This window comes from Limulus polyphemus, unplaced genomic scaffold, assembly GCF_000517525.1.
Source record: "Limulus polyphemus unplaced genomic scaffold, Limulus_polyphemus-2.1.2 Scaffold6580, whole genome shotgun sequence".
Taxonomy (NCBI): domain Eukaryota; kingdom Metazoa; phylum Arthropoda; class Merostomata; order Xiphosura; family Limulidae; genus Limulus; species Limulus polyphemus.
The window spans coordinates 4,879-31,780 of NW_013672190.1; the positions used below are offsets into that span (position 1 = coordinate 4,879).

The window sequence follows — 26,902 nt, forward strand, 5'->3', positions numbered from 1 at the left end:
GTAACGGAAGTAACGAATCAAAGAATAAATAAGGCCTCAACGTCATGTTTTCTTCACCGAAATTCACGTTATGGTGAAGAAAAGAAATTACCTTTTCGTTTGTCAGTCTAAAATAAATCCTATCGTCAAGGAGAAAAATAAATACGACATAAGATAAGACCACTCAATGTTTTTTGACGATCGTTCTATAACTCACACAAGTCAAGGGATATAGAGAGAGAAATCACAAAAAGGTCATCTTCTGCACAAAGTTTGAAGTACAGAGAGATCATATATCTATGTATTTATTACGTAAACAGTTAAATAAGTATGTAAGTTAACAGATAAATGTGTGTAAATGTAGGCACAAAAATTGATAGACTAACAAATAAATCGATTAGATTTTCCCCCCATGATGTGATTAAAAACCGAAAGTGTCATAAGTCGCAATGTTGTACAAGTGAAAACAACGTTTTAGTCACTCGATTTTGGGCCGGGCATGGCCAGGTGGCTAAGGCACTCGACTCCCAATCTGAGGGTCGCGGGTTCGAATCCCTCTCCCACCAAACATGCTCGCCCTTTCAGGCGTGGGAGCGTTATAATGTGACGGTCAATCCCACTATTCGTTGGTAAAAGAGTAGCCCAAGAGTTGGCGGTGGGTGGTGATGACTAGCTGCCTTCCCTCTAGTCTTACGCTGCTAAATTAGGGACGGCTAGCGCAGATAGCCCTCGTGTAGCTTTGCGCGAAATTCAAAAACAAACACTCGATTTTAAATTGCAGGATAAGGTGAATAATATTTTTTGAGCAGTCCGCAAGTAGCAGTGGCTATTACAAACAACAATAAAGGACTAATAGGGTCTTTTCGTTGTTAGAGTGTAATAAAAAACGTATGAACCTTTTAAATTAGAAGTAAATTTGTAGCAAAAAGATTGTTTTAATTGTTTCCTTGTTTACTTAAACCCATTTATACCTTCAAAAGACCTATATTGAGATTGGTCTGTGATTTGAATAGTCTATATTGTTAAAGGTTTGTGATTAAAGTCTATATAGGGTGAAATGTTTGTGAGTTGAAGTGCCTATATTGTGAAGGATTTGTGATTTTAAGAGACATTATTGTAAATAGTTTGCGATTTCCAGTGTCTATAGTATGAATGACCTGTGATTTTAAGTCTGTGTAGTGTGACTGACCTGTGGTTTTAAGAATCTATATTGTGAATTGCTTATGATTTGGAGTATCTATACCTTGAGTGGTCTGTGATTTGAGGTGTTTTATATCGTGAATGGTTTGTGATTTGAAGCAGTGTTTTATTCAGGGATTGAAAAATGGGTTGGATGTTCGAATTTTCAGGGGAGGGGGGGGGGTAATGAGGGCTGTATCGTACTACAGTAAAACTAAGAAATGTTAGACGTCTATTTTATCAAGTAGATAACTTCGGTAATTAACTGTCAATACTACCTCAAGAAAAAGGAAATTTACCTACCGATAAACATGTAGATACATGTTTTGTATAATAGGGAGAATTATAATTATACACCCTTCAAATCAGAGATTTCCCTACCTCCACCCCACCCCGAACTTTCTCATTACTCCCCCCTCTGGCCAACTAGTCAATTGTAGTGTTGCCAATTTAGTCATTTTCCAATTACACCTGTTTTTGTTTTCTATTTGTAAAAATATTTCATTTTATTGTCTGTTGTAAACTTAGTTCTATAATATCATTTGACACTTTGCTATTTTTCCTCGTCACGTAATAGTTTCCTAACAGCAAATGAACAATTAAAATCCAGAATAAGAATTGTCTCAGTATAAGCTGGTTATTCATAATATGCAAAAAAACAAAAAAAACAATTCAATTTGTATATAAAAGAAGTAATACAGTATTCTTGTTAAAAAGATATGTATTATCAGTTACTTTGACATACTGTGACATATCTGGTATGTGTGTATGCCAGATGCAGAAAAACGAAACTTTATTTACACTAAAGTTTTCAAAGTCTTCTTAAACATACAAAAACTTATACAGGTATCTTACGTAATGCACCCGTATATCAGTAATTAGAAAATCAAGTGAGAAATCCTTATCGTAAACAATGACTGTGATTGTTTCCAGCTACAAAGTTTATATATACGAAATCCAACGTTAGTATTCGTTTGTTTTGTTTCTTAGTTTCTATAATAAAACAACATTTGTCATTACAGTATGTGTTCAGTGGACTGTTGAACATTTTGAATTTTTTTTTACATAGAATTGTTTTTGGCTTACTTCCAGTTTGTGGGTCATGAAATGGACTTTCGAAACAGCTAGTTTGCGTAAACTTAATGTACATGAATATCTACCTACTTGGGCGACATGATTCTTCGAAGATAAAGCGTAACTCGACCTAATGAAGTGTATATTATGTCAGGTTTATTTAAAATACGTTGTATATGAAACTAATCATAATATATATTGTCATAATATTTGTCTAAACAAAGTAAATTATTAAGGAGGCACAACTACCAATATACTTGTATTCTAAGACGTAAAAAGTTCCTAGCGAGCTCTCGATAGTATAAATCCAGTTGTTGTTTTTTATTTTTTTTTGAAACTCACAAAAAACAAAGTCTTATGTAACTCAAACAAATGTGATTTTAAATCAACCATTTTAAAAACTGTATATTGAAAATATAACGTATCTGTGTTGTTTTTTACAGTTCAACTATTACAAATATTTATCATATTTGACATAATTTATGTAATAAAGTTCGCTAAGAATCCTGAAATAACTTACATATGAGAATCCTTAATTCGATATCTATTTTAAACTTTATTCTCTCTCTGAACATTATTAAACTGAAGAGTTTCTGTTATTTACATATCTAGCTATTTAAGTGTTATTTTTACAATGTCAAGTTGTTAACTATCGAAAACGTGGTAACACGATGGTAGTTTGGCAAGGTGACGTGTTCTAACTCGGTTGAGGATATTTTTGTTATAATAATTCTAATCAGTTCAAGTTTGGCTCAATGAGGTATAGTTTATAGTCTTGAACTTGCCGATATATGTTTTGTAGTATAAAAGTTATCTATGCCATGTTCATTCCGAATACTACAATTATTTAAATGTATATACTCACCATGTTGATACTGGAGACTATCGTTATCATCATCTACGTTGCAAATGACATTTGTCCTTTCAAGAGGAGATTTATCGTTGTTGGCGGGTATCACAACCACAGATGTAGTGGGTCTTGAACCTACAAATGATGATTCCATCCACACCACGCGTTGCGGTGATGAAGTTTGGCTCTGGTTTCTGCTTTGGCTGATGTCAACAAAAGTTTGTTGCGCATCAGAAGTGGGTTGACGAGTTTCTTTCTTTGTCACTTTATCTAGGACAGAGTCTCCATTGTAAATACTTTGAATGTACGAAAATCTGTCCCGTTTGGGCTTACGTTCTTTCGTACCCTCAGATCCACCTCCAAAGTCTTGATTGAATGATGATGAGGAATTTTCCCGTTGTTTTAAAGTTTTTACACTCTCTCCACGGTGCCCATTGATATCCGTTTTTTGTTCCATATTACTGTTTAGTAAGATTCTAGGCTCTTGGTCTGAACAGGAAAACTCTGATGTAACAATTGTAAAACTGTCGTCCTTTTCCTCATCAGGTAAGTATGAGGTCTGATAATAATCAGTTTCATTTCCTACAGACTTTTTTCGAAAACAATTTGATGAGTTGCTACTGGCTGGAGCCTGATATGAAAACGTATCTTTCTGCAAAGAAAAGTTTTTATCTTGATAACTTCTACGGTTTCGACATTCTTGGTGTGGTTCTTCTCCAGGTGGCCTACTAGAGGACTGAGAGAGTAAACTTCCAGCTAAAGATACTTTGTTAGGTGTACTGCATTTTACTGGGTAATCATACATGCGTCCTGATTTTACTGGGTAATCAAACATGCGTCCTGAAGAACTCAGAAAAGAGAAGTCCTTTTCTAATGTACCAGAAGACTGGTGGTAAGGAGATCCGTCATCAGTTGATTCCGAGTAAAGTTGAGCCGATTCGGTTCTGTCACAGTTATAAGAACAAGAAGTTCGATCATACAAACCACTGTGACCATTTCTCGCCTCCAAGTCACTTGTAGGGCGATATGGAAGAAGAGAAGTCTGTTTTGATTTGGTGAAATCAGTTCCTTTCTCTACGGTATTAATGCTATATGTGCCCAGTTGTTCACTAAAGTTTGCCAATAAGTAGCCTTTTCCCACATCCTCTGTTTGATGATGTGAAGAAGTTTGTATCTCGGGTTCATCAGATATTTGGGTATAAGCAGATTGACATTCTCTGAAGCTACGACCAGGCGATACAGGCCGACTGGTGGTCAGAGGAGTTGATGGAGCTGGAGATGGAACTCCTGAAAAACTACTGCTAGAATTCTGACCAACAGCTGCTCTCCATCCCAAGTAAGGCTGTCTAAAAGAGCGATAAGGTGACCACCCTGAAACAGGAAAGCTAGTTGACGACAAGCGTGTGCTACTCCACCTAGATAATGGATATGGTTCAGCTGGAGACATAGACCCTGCACTAACTCCTGTGAGACTCTCTCGTGACGATCGCAAGAACTCCATATATCGCCAGTCGGTATTAATTGAACGATCAGGAGTTCTCAAGTTTCTGCTTGAAAGACTAGTGGAAGCAATGCTAGAAGAAGAAGGGGTTCTTGATCCTAGTCCTTGCCATCGTGGACGTCGTTTTCCATTATTGTGCTTCAAAAGTAGCTTTTCTTGAGACTGTTTACTCCAAGGAGAGTTCTTGTACCATTCTGGAATGTTTAGATTTTGTAAAGACCGTTCTACTCGTAGCTCATGCTCAGACTTAGTCTTATTAGTATTAAATGTATTTTCTGGAGGTAAAACAGATAGTCGATTATCATCATCTAAAAGAAAGTCCATGCTCCGGGCTCGTGAATTATCCTCCATGTCAGTAGTGTGATTTGTTAGGTTCTGTTGATTCAGCGTAAACATGCTACAAGTAAGATATGCATTGTACAAGTTATTTTCCCGGCGTGACCTATCTTGTTCTGTTTCAAATACCTGTCTACATTCTAAAGTATCAATATCTGTCTCTAAGTATCCGAAACTTTTACTTCTTCTTTTTAAGTATTTCTCATGTTCGTACTTGTCTTCATATTGGGATACTTTTGGATGATAAGAAGGCCACACAGCAGCCGAACCACCTGCATGCCGAGGCTCGGAATAACCGCGTTCTGAGCTTGTTCCTTGCTGGCTCCGACCTTTAGAAGCAAGGATCCGATCAATATGTCTCCTACTGCTGCGTACTGATCTTTCTATTGCCGCAAGATCTGGAGTACTGGCTATTAGTCGGGCTCTCTCCGCTTCGGTAGAACGTCTGAAGGATTTGAACTTATCTAAGTCGCCATCTTGGCTTCCATAATCATATTTCCTTTCTTCACTGTTCTGAATAGCTTCTAAGAACTGTTTTCGTGCGCTAGCAATACGAGTCCTTATTCCAGTATTTAGCCCCGCTTTTGTAGCTTTTTGAAAATGAAATGGCAAAGGTGGTTTAGAAGAGTTATTTTTTGCTGCAGATTTATAACCAGTAATACGTTCTATTCTGTCAGTCAGATCTTCATTATTAGGAAGTAAACTATTTGATAATATCGATTGCTGAGAAGACGAAAATTCTGAACTCTTTGGTTTCAGGCACTTAGTGGTAGATTCATGTTGTGGCATAGATCTGGCACTTCCCTCGTCTTTATTTCTACTTGTACTACTCCTTTCTTTCTCCTGGGCCTTAATACACGGTGTTAAGTTACTGGGTGTTAAGTTAAAAGTTGAAGAGGGAAGAGAAAGTTTTTTCTCACTACAAATTAGTGAAGTATACCCGGGTGTGATGCTTCTCCTGTACTTATAATTTAGAGGAGATTTGTCTCTGTTCTCTTTATATCTCGGAGACGGTAAACACATTTTCTCGCTGTAATTCTGAATACATGCCGGTTTTTTCTGGTCTAAAGACATGACCACATCCCGTTTTTCAGTCTCAGTTTTATTCTGCACTGGACGTTTATTTGCTAGTCCATGAGCTGGAGACACATTACCGATTGTGCTATTTTCGCAATTGTCAGCTGAAGTTAGAATTCTCACAGTTTTAGGTTGATTGTTTGCATAGTCTTGTTCCCACGTGTTAACATCGCAAGTGTTATTGTCGTTGCTAAGCAACAGCAGTTGATTGCTTACACCTGGCAGCGTCGCAGTTGAAGCAGTGTTTGCTGGAATGAAGCCCCTAGGTTTAACTAACAGGCCGTAATTTGTCAAACACGAGGGGCGGAACTGACGTACACTGCCAATGGCTGACAAATGCGCCGGTTTCGGTGGAGGTGCTGGCTTGCAAAGTCCACCTGGGAAATTTACTTTAGGTTTATTACTTGGTGGAATGACTGATGAATGAACCTTAACTATCTGTCTTATAACGGACACTGGCTCTTGTGCTAATTCCTCTTTACACTGAAGTACTGATGAACCTTTAGCCATCTCGAGTGAAGAAAATTCTCGATATTTCGGTTGCCTTATTATAATATTTTTAACAGTGTTTGTTTTTAGTAACCTGTTACCTGGCGTATCATGTTGTGCGAAATTATAGCGTTTAGGTACGCTCTTAATATCAGAACTTACCGATTTATTAATCACTCTTTTACGAGTACCATGTTGTAACTGTCTTAGGTAATTACCTTGACCTTTTTCGAGCAACTCTGAAGTTTCACTTTTGGTTAAGTTATCTTGTTTACTTTGCTGACCTACACATAACACTGGTTCGGAAGTACTTCGCTGAAAGTTATCCAAGTTTTGAAAACTTCTATTTTCTATGATAATATCATCAACACCAGCCTTCCACAACTTAGCACTTCCATGTCGTACCGAACTACACAGCTTTTCAGTCCCATTCGCAGCTGTAGAAAGTACAAAAGAAATGTCCGGCAATGGCTTTTCCAGAAAATTATTCTTAATTAAAAGCTCATTTGAACATTTACGCAGGTTGTAACTATAGTTCTTGGTGTGACGTTGGATTGAAACCGTTGTGGATTATTGGTTTCATCACAAACTCTAGTTGAAACTACAACGCCATCAGTGGTCAGTTTACCAAAGCCACAACATCTATTTCTATGTGCACTTGAGGTTAAAGCGTGAGAAGCGTCAGCTCCTGTTATTGGTAAGCTATACTTTTTCCGTACTGTTGATTCACTACTGGTAGTTTTCGTAATAGTATTGTTGCTTGACTGAACGTCAGTAAATGCTAGCACACGCTTTCTTGGCTTTCTTTCAACTGAGCTTGACTTAAGGTCCTCCCTTTCGACTACGTTGAAATGTCCCAGATTTGGAGATACATGGGCGCGATCCTGTGCATGGGTAGAAATGAGTACGTCCGTAGACCCTGCATTCCGTAGTATAGTATTCACTTTGCTCCTCGTGGGGACGTCACTGCTGGGGTCGAGAAGGTTACCTTGATGCGACTGTAAGGATCGTATTTCAACACCCTCGTCTATATATTTGTAGTTATCATTTACCTCAACAGACGGCGCTACAATATTAACTCCTCCAATTTGTACATCAGGTGGTTCGAACGATGAATTGCCACTTTTACATTGCATTTCATCTGTACTGGGAAAGAAATGCGATCGCATTGAATTATTATCCTCAATATATAAATTATTTTCCGTCACGCTATACTTGTCTACTATATTATCTTTGGCAGAACTGTTTTTAATTTTATGGAAATAAAGCTGAGTGGATTGACCACTGTATGTATGACTTTTGATGTAACTCCGCTCATTACCAGCTGATGGTCGAAGTACTGTTGATCCTTCAATTGGCTCTGTCTTTTTAGAATCGTTTGAGTACACGTTATTACTAATTGTGTTTTCACTTCCTGTATATCTGTTCTGCTGATCTGGCGTAATCACAAGTAATCTACTGAGCTTACTGACATTATTTTTTTCTAGATTCGTTATCTTGTTGTCATGATTTTGCACAACGTTTCTCGCATGAGCATTATTTAACAATGTTTCTAAATTCACTGCTTCGTGAAAAGATTCACTTTTACCTTCTGCCTTGAAATATTTATTGTCAGGCAATGCGGTGACGTACTTGGCATTGCAGATTTCTTCATTTTGCACGTTAGGCAGTCCCCACTTTGTATTACTATCACCATCCTGGTTCAACATATCACAGCACTTACTGTTCACACTTTGTCCTTTCTCAGTTCGATTGCCTTTTTTGCTTGAATTTTTTAACATATTTTAAACTAACTTCCCAGTTGAATGAGAATTATTTTTCTCGAATCTCAATCGTTTTCAATTACTAAAACATTATTAATCTCTACAGTTTTCCATTCTTCCAAATTAGATTGTGATTATTAGATTCGTAGGATTTAACCCTCTCTTGAACTTTAAAGCTAGTCTGTAAGTCAACTTCATTACCATTTTGCTGGATACATATGCTTTCATTTTTTTCACACTGTAATTTCTTAAACTATGTGTTTTCTAAAATTGTTACATCTATGATCTCTCACATTTAGCTTTCTTGACCCGTGTGTAATTTGCTCAATCAGTAGGCCATCAGAAGCAGATGTAACAAGTTTGGCAAGTTTTTAGCAACTGTCACAGGTTGTTATGACGACTTTGCTAATTCTGGAAAGCTATATCACAAGTTGCCATAACGACTTTGCTAATTTTTGTTTCTCGAATACGGGCAAAGTTACTTTTTCTAAACTGAATTTGCCACCTTTGCAAGAAACTGTTACAAAATCTCCATTCTTATTGTCAAGGGAAAAAAAAGAACCAACCTTTTTCTTCAAACGCAACTCTATGAATATATGTAGTCTGGTAAGCCACTTTCTTCACTCTTTACCGCAACACGCAGGCTTATCCAACAGACCTTCACAGTGCTGACGTTGAAATACACCAGTGTATCTCACGTTACTAACTAAGTAATTGTGAGCAGTTGTTTTTCAATCAAGAGCATTATCACGTGATTCGAAGAACATGCTGTTATTGGCTTTCTCTGTCTGATAGCTTGTCGAGTTAGCCTTATCCTTATCTCTGACTCTCACACTTAACATCTTTTCAGGGTGATAGTTATTTTGAAGGGGAAATGCCATTGAAATCCCCATTCATGATTTCTATATCAATCCTGTAATCCTAGTGGTATTGCAATTTTTAAAGTCTTCAAAGGCAAATTCAGCGAGGACTGCACATCCATTGAAAGAAACTCTGACAGATTCGATTCATCATCATTATCATCTGGCATTTTTCATTTCATTCTCTTTGAAGCACAGCTTTGAAAAACCATCCCTAACATATACTGACGAACCGAAAATATTCTTCCCTCGTTTAGAAATGTTAACTCCAATTACATATAAACATCATTAAAACCACAAACTTCTCATTTGTTGATCCTCATCACTCGTCAGACCCCCTGTCACCACTTATGCTCTTTAATTCATCCAAAGTTTCCTCCTCAGTGGTCTCCAGTAATAACTGTCCTCCAAATTCATTATAGTTGAATAAGTCAGCCAACAAGTTTGTTTGAGGACATAAAATACAATCAGGTTAGGGTATTCTCAGTCATTAGTCAACACCTTACCATCAGTATTCATTCTATATAGGAAACAGTCAGTTTGGTTATTCTTTTATTGTTGACCACCATTTCTCCTAGAAGGTAGTTTTATTTCATGTTTACAAAACACATTAAGGTGAGGTGATTCCAGGTATATTTCTCATCAGGTGCTGTCATAGTGCTACCTCTTCTTACAGTTGGAATTGATAACCTCCCCTTGGGTTGAAAACCTGGCTTTTCTGGAACACTTTTCTCATGTTAAACACTTTTACTCTGATTAGTAATGAATACTTCCACTTCCGACCGCTTTATGTGTAACAGATAATCAGTTCTTAGTTGTTATCTAACATGCATTCACACTCAAAACACTCTAAATGGTAATTAATGTACTTCCGTACGTAATCCAAAAATATTCAGTCACAAATCTTCATCACATCAAAGTATTACTGTAATAATCTTAAAAATGTCAACGTCGTGAAACAATAAATTTTAAAGTAACATTAAGACTGTAAATATATACAGAAATACTGCTCTTATAAATACTGTGCCACCAGCTATTAAGCAAATACAGTTTTCTCTTCAACGCAGTCGTTACTTATTTTATCAACTTTACCTTTTCACCTTTATGTTTAAGATGGATATCAAACAATTAGGTGACAACTTTGGGACTTTCTTAAACAATGTCAACCACAATAGTTCATTGTGTTTTGTTATCAATTCCCTGGCTCCACAGGTCATACGTATGACATTCATGCCTCTCATCATAACAATAAGTGTATCGTATATTTCTAAGTGCTACTCTTTTGATCTTTGCCCTCATATGTATATATAAATAACGTAATGTAAATATAATACTTATTCTTAATACTACTATTTTGTTAATGAATTAAGTCGAATGACTTACATATTAAGGACTGCCTCTTTAATGTTAATGCGGTAGTTTAAGTTGTTAAATAATGTGCTTTATAAATAATTGCTATTGGTTAACCGTTTAACTCGGGTGGTAGAGCAGAGTTGGTGCGCGAAAAGTCTCGGGTTTGAATCCGAGCCGAGGAAATAACAAAAAAAAACAAAAAAACAGGAACCTGAAATAACACTAAAGGAAAAATCGGAGCCGTGAAATTATACAACAATGGAATCACCATAACATGAAGGTTAACAAACAACATAGTATCCGCACTGAAGCTTTAAATATGATATGTGACTTGAATGGTGTTTCATAACATGAATAGTTAATCAACAAAGTATATCGTTTATCATGACTGCACACTTTTTGTCACCATATAAAAATTATCCTACAACACGGCGTTGAAAGATCTTTTTTTAATCAAATAATTCCTTATGCATCATTGCATTTAGTGAACATAAATTGACCAGGTGCTCTCGATTTTAGGCATAAACTTGATTGAGGCCTCTTGTCTTTCAAGTAGAAGTCTCCTCTTTCAAAGCGCCCAAAAGTTATTTTATTCCAAAACAGGTTTCCCTCGATGGCTCAGCAGTAAGACTGGTGGTTTATAACGTAAAAAATAGGAGCTCGATACCTGTGTTGGGAAGAGAACAGTTAGGCCATTATGTAGCTTTTTACTGAAACAAACAAGAATCCAAAACAGGTATATAAATATCCAACTTAGAGCACGTGGTTTATGTGTTCAAAACTCCTGCGACAGAAAATAAAAAAATGAATTTTTGATTGGCTCACGCAATGAATGAATAAATGATAATTAACTGAATATGAGCCAGGAATTTTGAAACATTTACCAATAACTTAAATGGTATTTGGCTGTAGCTTTGAATTTGATCTCTTCTAAATGAGTAACGTTAGTAGTGGTAGTTTCGTGTACAGTTTTTCGTCCGGAAACAAATAAATACATAATTCCTGATGATAATAAAACCTTGTAGAAACATTGTACATTTGTTTTACTGTCTTTATTACCCATTCAAGCCGTCTTCAAACTTTATTCGTGATGCTGTTCTGAGACCTTGACAGTAAACCATTGCTATGCGTATATACTTTTAAATTGTAAATTAACAATATTTCGGGAAAATCCTTGAAACATGAACTGTAAGATGCGCAAAGTTGTCTCATACACATTGATTTCATTATCCTTGTATAGAGAGATACCCCCGGTAAAATGGCGGTACCACAGGCAGGAATATCTTTATATGGTCAACGGCTAGTAGTCTCTCCAGTTATTGTATTTATCTATAGCTCAACTGCTTTAGTCTATCAGTTCAAAGTTTTGCCGGAAAAAAAAATTGTGACAGAGAGATCATTCAACAACATAATGGTCTCACTAAACCTTTTCGCCCGGTGTGACAGCGGTAAGTCTACGATAAAATCCAGGGTTCGATTCCCCGGTGTGGACACAGGACACAGCTCAATGTGGATTTGTCTTAAAACAAACAAACACCCAACATTTAAATGTCATGCACAAAACAATAAATAATAATAACAATTAACTAGACAAGCGCCAGATATAACAACAGGAGAGAAATTTTGCTAAAGTCAACACCAAAGAAGATAATTCGAATCTGAGGATGGCGGGACATTAAACTGAAAATAAATTAATCTTCAGCATTCTGACGATCCAAATTACAGTGAGGAAAACGGTGGGATATACGATCGAATAACGAAAACGGTGATAGATAAGATCAAAGGAAACTGGGGAACATTGTTGACTCTGCTAGTTGAGTCAATGACAATCAGATGTGCCTGATTAGCAATAGCCCTATCCTCCCACGTGACTGTTGAGTCGTTAATCTCACAAGGTCAACTTGACGGTCACCAAATTCAACAGATCAACAAGAAGACAGAAACAGTCTAAGCTGACAAAGACTAGAGAGATAGCAAGCCCAGAATCACGTTTACGATCGATCATCAATAACACATTTTCTCCTTTAAAATAATTCCAATGAAAATATGTGAATTCTTGTAATGGATATAATCTAAATCTATATAAAGATATTTAGATATTTATGATTGTTTGTTTTTGAATTTCGCGCAAAGCTACACGAGGGCTATCTGCGCTAGCCGTCCCTAATTTAGCAGTGTAAGACTAGATATTTATGAAATACAGATAACAAACTAATATACACCAATCTCGACACCTAACGTGTGTGCTATGATGTTTGATTGTTAATAAAAAGCACACATGATGCTTCAATATGATGATAGAATGAAGTAATTTTTAAAAAAATGTGCGTGTCACCGACCATTGTATTTAGTAAGGAAATTCATGTCATATTTTATATCATACAATAAAGTAGTGTGGCCGTTTTTGTTACTACATGCATGATTGAATTTGAACATTTGTTCAGGAATGACTCGTGAGTATGTACCTCATCAAGAACATTTTTACATTATGTTGTGAAACTTGATATTTCTGTTCTTTGTATATGATCATATCTTTGTGATATAAAGCCTTGACGTGTAACTCTTGTAAGATTCAGTATTTTTAAGGCTTACAGTTGCCAATCAACTGGCAATTTCCAACCAGTAACAAACTTTTGTTTGTGACCAGAAATGTGGGAAACCTAACACAGTGTGATTTGTTTTGCTATTTACAAGTGTCGATCAATGATGCCCACTAACTTTTTGCCACAAAAATTTTAATTCTGTAATTCTTGATAAATGCTTTAACTGTTGCTCAAAATTTCCTAAGATTGTTTGTTTCGTAGTTATGCACAAAGCTACACAATGGGCTATCTGTGCTCTGCCCACCACGGGTATCGAAACCCGGTTTCTAGCGTTGTAAGTCCGCAGACATACCGCTGTGCCACTGGGGGAGCCAAAATTTCCTAAGAATAATTAACAGGTAAAACTTTTTCTTCTTAGTCTGTTAAACTTCGTTATAATATTAATTTATAAAGTAAACCATTGCAGAATGATTTTTTTTAAGATCCCTGATATCCAACACAATACAAGCTCTCTCTCTCTCCAGTGGCTTCTTAATATCTAAGTGTCCAGCTGTTGGGAAGGTTGTGGAGATGAAGGGGTGCTTCCGAATGTAAAGTCTATGGAAATTACAACTATAGTTTTTCTTTTTTTAAACTGTTATCTTCTCATTTCTGACACAACAAATCCTGTTGTAAGCATAAGAAATCCCATTGTGCCAAGTACATTTTTGTCTTCAGGCTATGAGAAGCGGGAGTCGTGAATATATTTCCAGTCTATTGGAACGTTTCCAATTCGTGTCTGTTGTGGATTGACATTTGGCGACGTCGCTCGCATCGCTCACGTCCAGTGTGGATGAGCCTTAAGGGACAAGAGGTTATCCCATATGCACACTGTGAGTCTCCGAATAGAAAAACCACCAAAAAGATTTGATAAATGGACACCTTAAGTTACTGTTTGATTTATGTATTAGGATTATTCAAGGGATTTTGCAAACCAGGAATGATGGCAACATTGCAAGCTATATTTTCAATGTTTTTGCTTAGTTGTTTTTCAGAGTGAGCTGCTAATCATGATGATGATACTAGACCTATAAAGTTCATAAGAGTAGTTCTAGGGTTCCTAGAAAGTTAATGATGAGGTAATAATCTAGAAATTTCGTGAAATATGGATAAACATAACTTTGTGTAATCAGTGTGTGAATGAGTATTCAATAAGTTTAGAAGTTCAGCGTCAGAAAAGTTGTTCATAGTTCAGTGTCAAAAGTGAGATCTAGCGCATCTATCAGCAAGAACATTTTGTAAGAAAGCTTATTTGAGTTAACTATACTTCCACAGTCTCGGAATTTGTTTGTGCACTTGAGCCTACAACTACAAGTGAAAGTTACTTATAACAAACATCAAGGAAGAAATAAAGTAATTTGTTGTTGTTATGTGGGCTGATTTTCGCAGTATTTTTTTCATTGTAATCCAAAATGTAATCCAATTTGTTGTTGTTATGTGGACTGATTTTCGCAGTATTTTTTTCACTGTAATCCAAAATGTAATCCAATTTGTTGTTGTTATGTGGACTGATTTTCGCAGTATTTTTTTCACTGTAATCCAAAATGTAATCCAATTTGTTGTTGTCATGTGGACTGATTTTCGCAGTATTTTTTTTCACTGTAATCCAAAATGCCCCTCCCCTCTTCCAATGAAAGAATACTATACAAAAATATATACTTTTAGGCACGTGGTCAAATGATATATTCTCACAGCATGAACTACGTGCTTCAGAACTATAGATAAGATTTATAGATCAAAATAAATAAATATTCTTCAATTACTTATCTATACCTTATCTAATCACTTCCATTTATTTTGGCATAAGTGGAGGGGAAAGCCCTATAAATAAACTTTCCGTTTTAACCGTACGATCTCTCTTATACGATGTTTGTTTTCCACTTTTACTTAGAAATCATATTGAAACATAGATAATTGACACATTTCTTTCAAACCTGTAGGCCCTGTCTGGTTACTGCAATTTTAAAATTAGGTTTATATGAAATCGGAACGTGTAGTGTACTTTGTTGAACTTTCGGTCATAGCATGTTAAACTATAAAATCAAACTTAAAGTTAAATTGATGTACTTGTTTTCTCTGTTTCGTGAATGATAAACAATTTTTTGGTCAAAACAAAGATTAAAATCATAAAACCTATTTATAAAATTAACTACAGTCGTTGACTAGAAATATATATTCAGAAAACGTTTTAGCCGACGCTATAATTGTGTATTTGAAAATGATCGCGCTAGCGATCGAAATGTTGTACTAATAAACCAAAAATTCAGAAGAAAACACAAAAAAACTTTTATTTCTTCACATGTCTATGAAGTGTAGGAAAAGTAAAAACTTATGTATATAGTTGTTTGATAATAAAATGGGCGAAACTGTTTTTGCACGAAAACATCTAGACACTCTTCAGTTACAATTGACAAAATATATTTCTTTGTAAGTTTTGTTGAGGCAACAGTAAGTTTACAGACTTACAACGCTAAAGTCTGGGGTTCGATTCCCTGCGGTGAACAGCAGATAACCCAATGTAACTTTGGCCTAAAAACAAACAAATAACGTTTTTCCTTCAGGAAATATGCAACTGTCATCAACCTTGCTGGAAAATCGGTCAGCTACTACATAAGCTACTTGCTATCGAGCGATGTAATGCAGGTTATTGCTTTCATTCAGTATAATACTAATACTTCGTATATTTAGAAAAACAATGTATCGCTGTATCGCGGTTTGCGAGTTCAATATAATGGACAAAATATAAAATCGATACTCTGCTGTTTCTCATAGGGTGCGGCACAGACGTCTTCTGTTTTGTTCGGATGAAGCTTAGTGATTTATTTCTTTTTACCGAGCGAAGTCTAGTGCTTAGAACTCCAGGTTACGGATCGCAAGGTCCAAGGTTCGCGCAGCTGAACTTAATGCATAACACTTTCAATTGTGTGTACAGCATAAAAGTGACATCAATCTTATTGTTCAGTTTAAGGTGGCAGATGGTGCTAGTTATCCATCTCCCCCTCAGGTCAATAGTTTAGAATTAGGACAACTACATCTGAAACATATAGGGTCTATGACCCAATCGTTTAGCTCACGTGCATATAAACTGCCTTTCAGGTTGAAAAAGTTCCAATGTCAATAAAGTCTTGTTTTCAGAACTATTCCATATTTATTATTACATTATAAAATAACTAAATTGCTGTGTATTTTTACTCTTTATATTTTTAATTGAGACGATTTCTTTCCATTATAAATACAGTTATTATAATTGGATTAGACATATGCAACTATTTAAATTACATTGAACAAGACATATAACCCTTAATTTGTTCTATAACTTTGCTCTACGATAATAATGATTATGAATGATGAGCCAGAAAGTCTTCCGGACTGTTCTATCGTTCTAAAAGTATTATTCTGATAACAAAAACGAAGAGAAGCCACTCACTAAATTAACTTACTTCAGGTTTTCCCTGAAAAAAAACAACTGACGAAAATCATTCACTAATTTGAACGTTTTTTCTGCCTCTGGTTGATATAAATCGCAGATCAAACACCATTTTCAAGTGAGATGGAGTGTGAAATTTTACCAAACAAACAAGATGTCAGTTCAGGCAGCGTTGCTCTGAATTAACACAAAACAACTAATTATTGGATCATGTAGTAAATAAGTCGAAACCATAAGTGAAGGGGTTGCCGAACAGTAAACTGAAGATATTTCTTACTCAGTGTTTGTATAATATACTCCGATATTGTTAACTCACAAGTTATAGGAGAGGGTTGGATATAGTCGATAAGACTAATAACTTACCAGGTTAAGATAAGTAAAGTCAATAAATGGAAACGAACCGAAATCATATTATTCTAAATAACTACATACTGTTTAAACATTAATAAAGTTTCTATATTCGTTAAAATTACTCTTTCATAAGGAGTTTTCAAGCTGTATATACCCTCTCTTTTCATGCGTTAGTAGAATGTAAACAAAATAAATCCAATGATAGAAGAGTTGAATTATGTCTAATCATAAAAATGTAATCTGTTCAGAAGGATAAAATTACAATTTGTAGAGGAATAACTACTCTCTATACAAACAAAACATCATGAATACAGATTTCTCCCTACTGTCATAGTGAGTAGTCAATATCAGGATTTATGTGAAATCGATAATACTGATGGAACGCGACTGATTACAGTGTTGTGGCCCATTCTGTCCTTAATTAAACTAAACAATGATTCTATGATCTGCTGAAAGTGAACATGGAAGAATACTTCATCCTTTAAGAACAATAAGCAAGTGCATAGAATTTTTTGTTGTTGTCGTTGTAGGCGTCCCAGATTCAGAACTAACAGACTAGATGGAAGACAGCTAGTAAAAAGCATCCATCTTTTATTCTTGGGCTACTACGTCTGAGCAAATACTGGGATTTGACCGTCATCTTTATAACGCACCCACGCGATTTATTAATTTTTTGGTGGTAATGCTACACGAACGTTGGACTTGCAGATCAAATATCTGGCACGCTAGTTGCTGGGGCACGCTCAGTCTCGAAATTAAGACGACAAAAATAGGTTAGAAAATAAACAATTTTCTCTTTAATTACGGAACATATAGGGAGCTTAGCCCAAAAGCTCTGCCTTGGGGGAACACTCCGTGTACAGAAATATCTATTTTACTTATGCAGGCGCTCCTGATATAATCTAGCAATAAGTAAAAGAAGTACTCGCTAGTTGATAATGATTGATGTAAGCAGAAAGGTTTTCTAAACCTTCTTGTGGGCTAGTACAAAACAAAAATAATTTTCTCACCAAAGTGCAGTAACGATTTAGCATCTCACGCCCAAACGTCTGAACAAACTCTAGGGACGAACAATGAAACAATGCACGTTAAGACTACTGACATACTTGGTTCTGTTTTGTCAACCTGAAAACAAGTTTAAGATCACATAAGTTATATGTTGATGAAGTAAAATACCACCCATAAGCTGATTTGTCTTTAGAGATACCAGTTTATTATCGTACATTTTACGATAACGAAATTTATGTTTTTGAGGTTTCAGTTTCTATTTCTCCTTATCAAGACCAGTTACGCTGAACATCGAAACGTTATTGATTTTTATTTTACCTTCTATTTAACAAAACAAAAAAAAATGTGTTATAATGAAAAGTAACAACAATGGTTATAACAGCAAAGACACTTACGATGCTATTTATGTGAATGTTAGAAAAATTGTCTGTTTAGCTGCATCTGGACGTTATTAATAATTTTCTTTTTAAATGGAAAAACATTAGGAAGAATATTCTAGTTTCATTTGTCAGTATCCCAGTTTGAGAGATTAAGTGCCAATAAGAATGATATCTAAAGCTGCTAGATATTGGAAAAAAATGTATTTTTTCAACAAATTTTAATAATATTCTATGTTGCATAACACGAATTCCTTTACATTATCAAAGTATATTGATTACAGTAGTATGTATGTTTAAGTCCGTTTTACAAATGTCAAATCAATTGACAGCTAAAGAAAATATTTATACAACACTTGTCTCGTAGCAACACTGATTAAATGTACCAGGACATACTTGAATTCTGTGGCATTAAGTAAAACAGATTTATTATGTTCTTTCGATTTTTATTTGTTTTGTCATTAGCTCTTTTTCTTAAAGACAAAAATTCCAGATAAAGAAATCTACATAAGTGCACTACAAGGTCTCCACTCAGCGTGCGATTGGGACCCGTAGGCTGAGCTTCGAACCATTTCTACTTCACGCAGACTAATCCATTATATCAACCCGTGACAAAGTTATTTTAACGATTTTTCTCTCCCCCTCAACCAATTCGAGCTTGGTGCAGGGCTCAGAGTGTAATGCGTAATTTTCTTTTCTTTTGTAGAAAAAAAAAGGAGGGATATCTAAGAAAAGTTAGCGCCCTCTTGTTTCCCTGAAAAAATTGCATTGATTAAAAAAGAACAACAGTCGTTACTTTTAGAAAGAAGCTGCATCCGTTGAACTTCTTCTTCTGATTATTCACTTCAAAGCTTGTTATGTGACAGTCCTTGTCTTAAAATCTAGCTTAATATCAATAATTTAGATTATATTAAATTTAGGATATTTAAATATGAGATTTGAAAGACGTAAAAATGTACCAATATTACAACAAAGATTTATTATGTCTTTACGTTTTATATAATTAATATTTTTATTTCTCGTTATTGACTATTAAACAAAAGCTCAAGGATGTGAAGGTCATCATCTTAATGTATCGTGAAAATTTGTTTATAATACACACAGTGTTTGAGCTGTCTTCTCAAATAAAATATATCATTATACAATAGTTGTTTAGAAACATTTTTTTATAGGGGGGTAAATTCAAACTAATATATTTATAGTTGTTTTCGATTCCTGTTGTTGTTTTTCATAATGCCATTTATAAACAAGGAATTTCTATTATTTAGTACTAAAACAAATATAAACCAAAAGCTGTGTGAAAGTTTCCAGGCAGGAATTGCTAAATTAACACCGAATTAACTACGCTAAAAGTTCGGGATAATGAAGGATTTCCAGAAGTCGCATAAACTCTATAATGCTTTATTAATTTCAAAATAACCTCACGATATGCTTGCAGCGTGGCACTACTAGGCTGTGAGAGCACAAGAACAGTTTGATCACAACAAGCATGTAAATGTTTTTGCTTACAAAGCTTTATTAATTTCAAAATAACCTCACGATATGCTTGCAGCGTGGCACTACTAGGCTGTGAGAGCGCAAGAACAGTTTGATCACAACAAGCATGTAAATGTTTTTGCTTACAAAGCTTATATAACACATTTTCTCTCTCTTTTTTTTTCCACGGTAAGTCACGATTAATAACATAACACTAATATAACTGCATCTACTTGACAAACCCAGTGAATCATTGCTGACCTAACTTCACATGACTGTGTTTTCAACTGATCAAAACCAACTTAGATGACCCGTTCTACTTTTGATAGTACCTTATTTATACGTTTATAATTCTTATTTCTAAGTATTTATGACAATCTTCATTTGGGCTAATATCAAAAACTGTACAAAGACAACATGAACTTCTGTCAACTTGATGTACTGTAGGATTTGAGAAACGTGATGTACTTGTTGAAGAAGCTTATTTGAATGGGAATTCCAACTGAAAATTGGGATTAAGATGCATCATTAGTTTAGGTTACAAAATTAGTGTATTACCTCTGGAATACTCGATAAGGTTGTAGCGATCGGTTATCACTTTTTGTTTGGTAAGAAGCCCATACGACCACATAATTATAATAATTAACTAGTTAATAATTTTAATTATTATATAGTGATACAAAATAATTGATAATTAGGCTTAGGTGATCGTGTTGGCTGATAAATATGAAACTACTTAGTAATTAATAATTAGAAAAAATAACTAATTAGTAACTAGACTTGGGTGATTGTGTAGGCTAGTAAACATGAAACTAATTAATTATTAGTATCTATTAATAAAAATAGTAAATAATTCATAATTAGTATTTAGCGATTGTACAGATACTAACCATGACACTTAATCATGGAATGCTTTGGACATTGTCATAACCTGAACACATAATTTTCCCTTTCCTGGATTCCTTAGTATCATCCCTATTTTAAAGTTTTAGTTTAAAACGATAAAAACCCTATTTTAGAGTTTTAATTTACATCCATTCTTAGAATACTAACGTTATCACATAAGTATTGCGTAAAAATCGAAAATCATCATTTTGACAAATAATCAAGACTTATAAAGATATAAAGATTTATTAAAAGAAAACATTAACATTTCTTGACAATTTAGAACAAAAAAATCCAGGTAACCTAATTAATACTCCCATAAATTAAAAACAAATTGAACAGTCGTAAGCGAATCAGAAAATAGGTCATGCACACTAACGAATTGTAAAGAGTAAGAAAGTCAAAAACTGTAGTAAAGTGATACGATTTGAATTTTTTTTTCATCAAAATAATAATTCAATAACTTATATAGATGCACATTTGCGTTTCGTATCTTAATTATGCAGAGTTCCTTTCCTTAAACTTTATCATGTTAGGATAATAAATTGTGATGTTTTGATTTTTGTGATATGACGTTGTCTTCCCTCCCCGTATTTTGTTTTATACTAGTTTTAGCGTGGAGTAGCTTTTTGTGTAAGTACACGTTTTATTTCCTTTATTTATAACATTTGAATAGCAGACATTCAATAAGCTGGTATGCATCATGTACAGGGATAGACGTAGTTTCATTTAGAACGTACTTTAATTTCTAACGTCTTGCTCTGAAATAAACAATAATTAAATTGGTTTCAATTGTTTTCTTTGGTAACAACTAATATAGTTGTGCCATCTTTCTGGTAACTCTTCATTCAGGTAATTAATTGTGTATGCTTTATTGAGATTAGTTAACTTCAGTTATACTTAACAGAACACTGGTTCGTTACACTTTATTTTGTTCTGCTTAAATATTGTCTTTAAAAGAGTGTTAACTTGTAAAAGCAAAAATTCTCGTGGCTTTATTTTTTTCATTAGACTTTTGCTTGTTTTACTGGCGATATTTATGGCAACAATTGATACAATGTTTGAAAAATTCTTCGAATAAAAATTGTGTCTTGTCTACTCTTTTTGACAATAAATAAGAGTAGCTGGAGTATCCGTCTTCATGGACGGAAGTTATGTAAATTCATGATTAATGGAAGGTTATCTTAGGACATTAAAAGTTGCTTCCTTTTATATATAATTGTAAAAAACGCCCATAAAAACTGCAAAATACAAAACAGCAAATTTGCATGTATCTTCACATTGACCCAACAAATCTTCATGCCAAATTTGGTGAAGATTCATTAACAGGGGGCGAAATAGTGGTAAAAAAAAACACGCGAAAAACTGAAAATTTGTAAGTATACCCACATGAACCTCTATACAACTTTTGGTGAAGATCCATCCGTCCACACGTTGCGAAGTAGTTACATGGAAGTACAACAGGCAGTACTATTATATTTATATAGATATACATATTACATGTTATTAGTGACTCGTATTTAAATCAAAATACATACCAGGTGACAAAAGAGCGTGTTCGTTATAAATGATGTCACTAGATGTCTCTGCACTTATAGTTATTTTATTGATATGGTTGATTGTTGGCGCAAACGGCAAAGCTACACAATGGGCTGTCTGTGCTATGCGCATCATGGGTATTGAAACCCGATTTTTAGCATCGTAAACCTGCAAAATTACATCTGAGCCGTTGGGGTCTATTTCACTGATATTTACTTAGATTAAAACGAACTAAGGATACCGACAAAAAAATATGTTGTTGTTCTTTACGTATAATTATTTTCTTAAGTTTACAAAATTTATTCATATGTGTTTTATTAGCGATCAACATGATAAAATTTCATTTTTAGTTTAGAGTAGAACGTGTAAAATTAAATGCACGGATTGTGTTTTACAAACATGTATTATAACTTTTACTATTATTCTTAAAAACGAAACAAAGTAATGAAATAAATACTCAGGATAATACAACTTATTTTATTTTTAACAATCCATAAAATACAAACCCAAAATAACAAATGTAAAATTAAAACAATAGTAACACATCATCTATACTTGTGAAAAAGAACAACTTATGTTATATAATATCTTTCTATATTGCTTTTAATTCGTATTCTTAAGAGATCAACTTGACTGCAGACCTGTATGTCTGACAACATTTATAATTCAACAATGGAATTTTAAAGATTTTTTATAGTGTATAGTAATACGTTAATGACAAGGTGCGAGATGTAGTCTTCAAGTCTTACTTGGGCCTAACGAGGTCACAGTTATAAGGGTTTAACCCTCACTGGATGTTTTTGCTAACAGTCGTTTGAAATGAAGTTATTACAATTAGAAAATTTATATTGCTTTTTGGTTAATTTTGTGACAATCTCTGACCTGTCATAAATGTCTATGAACACCTACAGTTGATGATTTAAGTAATCAGAAGGTATATTTTTTTAAATTTAATACTAAGTGAAGGGTTGAGCAGGAATGGAGAAATCGTCAAAGTATTAATACTTATAATCCGAACAAAGTTATTTTACAGATTATAGACACGTGTTGTTGTTGTTTTTTTTTAATCCGCAAGAAACGAACAAACATTGGTTAATTTCATTTTATGAAAGGTTTTGTTTTGCTTAAGATTAATTAATATTTTCATTTAGGTAATCCCATTGTAGGAAATACGGAATTCACTACTCAGTTTCAACGTGAAAAAACACTAAAGCTGCTTTTACAGTTTAAAGATCATTGTCTAATCCAGGCTAAATAAATCTAAGGTGCTTTATTCTGTTTGTTTGTAATTAGGCACAAAGTTACACAATGGGCTATCTGTGCTCTGCCCACCACGGGTATCGAAACCCGGATTCTAGTGCTGTAAGTCCGCAGACATACCGCTGTGCTACTAGGGGGGGGGGTGCTTTATTTTGCACATCACGTCGTGTATTGTTTATTATCACGAAACTCAAAATTTAATTAGTTTCTGCTAAAACATTTAAAAATGTTGTTACCTCTCAGTTTATTAACTGCAAGAGGGTTTTTTCCACGCCACACGAGAAAAATTATGATTTTCACATATACTTGTGCAGAACAAAATTAAAAAACAAACAGAATAACACGTCTACAATAGGTCACGTTTATAGTGTCTCATTGTAACAGGTCTATCATGTGTCATTAGCAAGACTGGTGAGCGCCTATATATTTACAAACTTCCTGGAAGATTTCTTCAGGTTCACATTCTGCGGGAATCTGCGAAAAACAAAAATAATATTTCAACAAGTTTAGAGAATATAAATAAATTACTTCACACTGTCTAATGACATATATCAGGTAAAACGGTATCAAATGCACTTGCTTTTCGATCAAATATAAAGTCTTTTATACACTATCCTCACATGCGATGTTTGTATTAGGCTTAATGTTTATACCTTGTCGTCACAAGCAATGTTTGTATTAGGCTTAATTTTATATCCTATCATCAGAAGCTATGTTTGTGTTAGGCTTACTTTTATACCCTGTCATCACAAGCAATGTTTGTATTAGGCTTACTTTTATACCCTGTCATCACGAGCTATGTTTGTGTTAGGCTTACTTTTATACCCTGTCATCACAAGCAATGTTTGTATTAGGCTTAATGCTGTGTTCATAATATTTAAAATACATACACACTTAATACATTTTCTTTAACCCTCGCAAAATCTACATATTAATCTTGAGTTAGATTTTTATGCAAACATAAAAATTCTGTATTTACTATTTGTGATAGAGTGGTAATTTAAAATTTTTATTGATAAGTCAGGCCTTATGGCGTCAAACATGAACATTTGTTATACACTTTTTAACCAATATTTCAAAACTTAAGAGAAAAAAAACGCTGGGCCTAGCATGGCCTGGTGGTTAGGGAGCTACACTCGCAACCTGAGGGTCGCGGGTTCGAATCCGCTTCACCGAACATGTTCGCTCTTTCAGCCATTGGTAAAAGAGTAGCTCCAGAGTAGGCGGTGGGTGGTGTTGATTTGTTGCATTCACTCTAATCTATTACTGCTAGACTAGGGAAGAGTAGCTTTGCTCGAAATTGAAACCAAACAAAATGTAGTTAAATCAATTTCACGTATGGATGTATGTAATTCGCAGTAAAATTTATATAGAAATAAACCAGAATCCAGAAAGTTCTATAACACAAGCGCTCTCGAAATGTAGAGCAGTGGAGTAAAATGTAGTATATAAATTTCCTTTATTAATCCTTTAATCTTATAAAGGGTTCGAATCCCCGTCCCACAAAACATACTCGCCCTTTCAGCCGTGGGGGTGTTATAATGTGACGGTCAATCCCACTATTTGTTGGTAAAAGAGTAGCCCAAGAGTTGGCGGTGGGTGGTGATGACTAGCTGCCTTCCCTCTAGTCTTACACTGCTAAATTAGGGACGACTTAGATAGCCCTCGTGTAGCTTTGCGTAAAGTGAAGAGTATATTTGCCAGTTTTTATTCTAGCATTTCAAATATTTTAAACTGTATGAAATATAACATAATACAAATTAACACGATTTTTATCATCATGAGATTTATATATAGTAATTTTCCATTGGAAAGTCAAATGGTCCAATAGCAATTGAAAGAAAATATTAAAAAAACAACTTTACTTATCATTATACTACTTCAATTACAATAAAGGAAGTTTGCTGCAATAGTGGTGTCATTTGAAGCTTTTTATTAGTATATATTAACATTTCCTGTTATTTGTTATAGCTACTTTTGGCTCATATACTGGCCTTTTTCTTCTTAGTTTAACCATAGAGGTTTTTCTATGTATGTGTGTCGAACAGTGACACCACATTTTGTAACATAGTGATATATCCATTTTTATTTAAATATATACATAATGTTTGTTTTTTTAAGTTGGTATTTAATCAATGAGTCGTTTTTCGGATTGAGCTGACGCGTCGAATGCTTCTATGTTATTGTTTAAGGATATCCTTTTATCTCTTGATTGAGTGGAAAAGTTGTTGTTTTTTTTGTTTGTTTTTTGAAGTTAAGCACAAAGCTACACAATGGGCTAAATGTGCTCTGCCCACCACGGGTATCGAAACCCGGATTCTGGCGTTGTAAGTCCGGAGTGGAAAAGACCTGAATGAAACGGAAATTCAAAGCTATTACATCTTTCACTCGCTAGTTATCCAAACGTGTAGTTTGGAAGAAAAAAAATAAAGAAAAAAGTAATACTTAGATATCCTTGTTTTCAAACCAAAAGATCTGTGATGAACGAGTTTCTCTATGATAGATAAAAATATCCACAGAGAACCAGGAACCCTTTTGTCTGCCTATTCTAACACGATACAATTACCGGGATTCATTATAAAATCGCTTTAATTCAATCGAAGATTTTTATAAATTTCAAAATTGTTATACAGCGCTCCAGGACATTTAGTTAGTTAGTTACAATTTTTTAAATTATGATGTTCTAAATTCCGCAGAAGCTCACTTCATTCTTAACAGTAGTCTATATAAAAAAAAACCACATCTTCCATAAATTTCTACAACATTCTATAATCAATAAACACACTCGAGGTTGCATGTATACTATAACATTTCATCAAGCCCACCTAGAGGGCGTGAAGGTCGAGAAAGTTTCCCCGTGGCCCTGGAGAGGGAGGAGGAAAAAAAAAAGTGGTCAATTAAAACTGAATATTTAACATTTTTTAAATGCAATAAATGTAATCTTAGTCAAACATTCTTCTCATATTGCTGTGTAGCCTTAAACATTTTCTGCTCAATCCCAGTCACCTTGCAGAAGAGGAAGGATCATTTAGTAAGTTGATGTTGGTTACAAATTATCTGCGCTCCACAAGCAGTTGAAAGCTGCTTTACTTACTCTATGAACTTTGACATTATAATTAATCACTTTGTCAGGCAGAAGGTCAGAAAAGTGAACTTTCAACAGACACAATAAACATATTAGTAATTTAATTTAATGTATGTGTTGCTGACCTCACCTATACAGCAGAACTTGAAAAACTTGTAGCATCCAGATTAATTTAACGGTTTAAAGGACGTTTTTGCATACATGTATTAAAGTTTGATTGGCTTAAAGTATTGTACATCTTGTAGCAGAGATGGTTGTTTGTCCATAAAACATTAATGGACAGGTTTAAGTGCTTATATGTCTTTTATCATTGAGTTTTTTTTTATTTTCTTTTTGCCTTTAAATTGTTAACTTGCCTAAAACTGATATAATGATAATTAAAGACTGATTTTCACCTGGAAATCAATTACACACACACACACATATATATATATCGTATTTTCTAATGTTC

General features: G+C 34.5%; 2 protein-coding genes across 3 annotated transcripts in view; both read right to left on the minus strand.

Annotated features, from left to right (window-relative positions):
* Positions 1-2,839: 2,839 nt before the first annotated feature.
* LOC106473868 lies at positions 2,840-6,530 on the minus strand. 2 transcript variants are annotated; one of them, XM_022402266.1, is made up of 2 exons: positions 3,923-6,530; positions 2,840-3,892 (listed from the first exon to the last, which is right to left on the minus strand). In XM_022402266.1, exons 1-2 carry the CDS (start codon positions 6,504-6,506, stop codon positions 3,000-3,002), a joined length of 3,477 nt encoding a protein of 1,158 aa, XP_022257974.1. In that variant the 5' UTR covers positions 6,507-6,530; the 3' UTR covers positions 2,840-2,999. The 2 variants fall into 2 exon arrangements, with proteins under 2 accessions (XP_022257974.1, XP_022257973.1); XM_022402265.1 differs by having other exon boundaries at positions 2,840-6,530.
* A 17,206-nt stretch (positions 6,531-23,736) lies between these two features.
* The window catches only part of LOC106473870 (adenylate kinase isoenzyme 1-like), a 15,916-nt gene continuing 12,750 nt past the window's right edge, over positions 23,737-26,902 (minus strand). The window contains exon 5 of the mRNA XM_013934556.2: positions 23,737-23,840. Within this exon, the coding sequence (XP_013790010.2) occupies positions 23,766-23,840 (75 nt within the window). The 3' untranslated portion in view covers positions 23,737-23,765. The remainder of the gene's footprint in view (positions 23,841-26,902) is intronic.

What these genes read in the sequence shown, in the direction of transcription:
- LOC106473868 (XM_022402265.1), bottom strand. Translation starts at nt 6,506, where the DNA reads ATGGCTAAAGGTTCATCAGTACTTCAGTGTAAAGAGGAATTAGCACAA.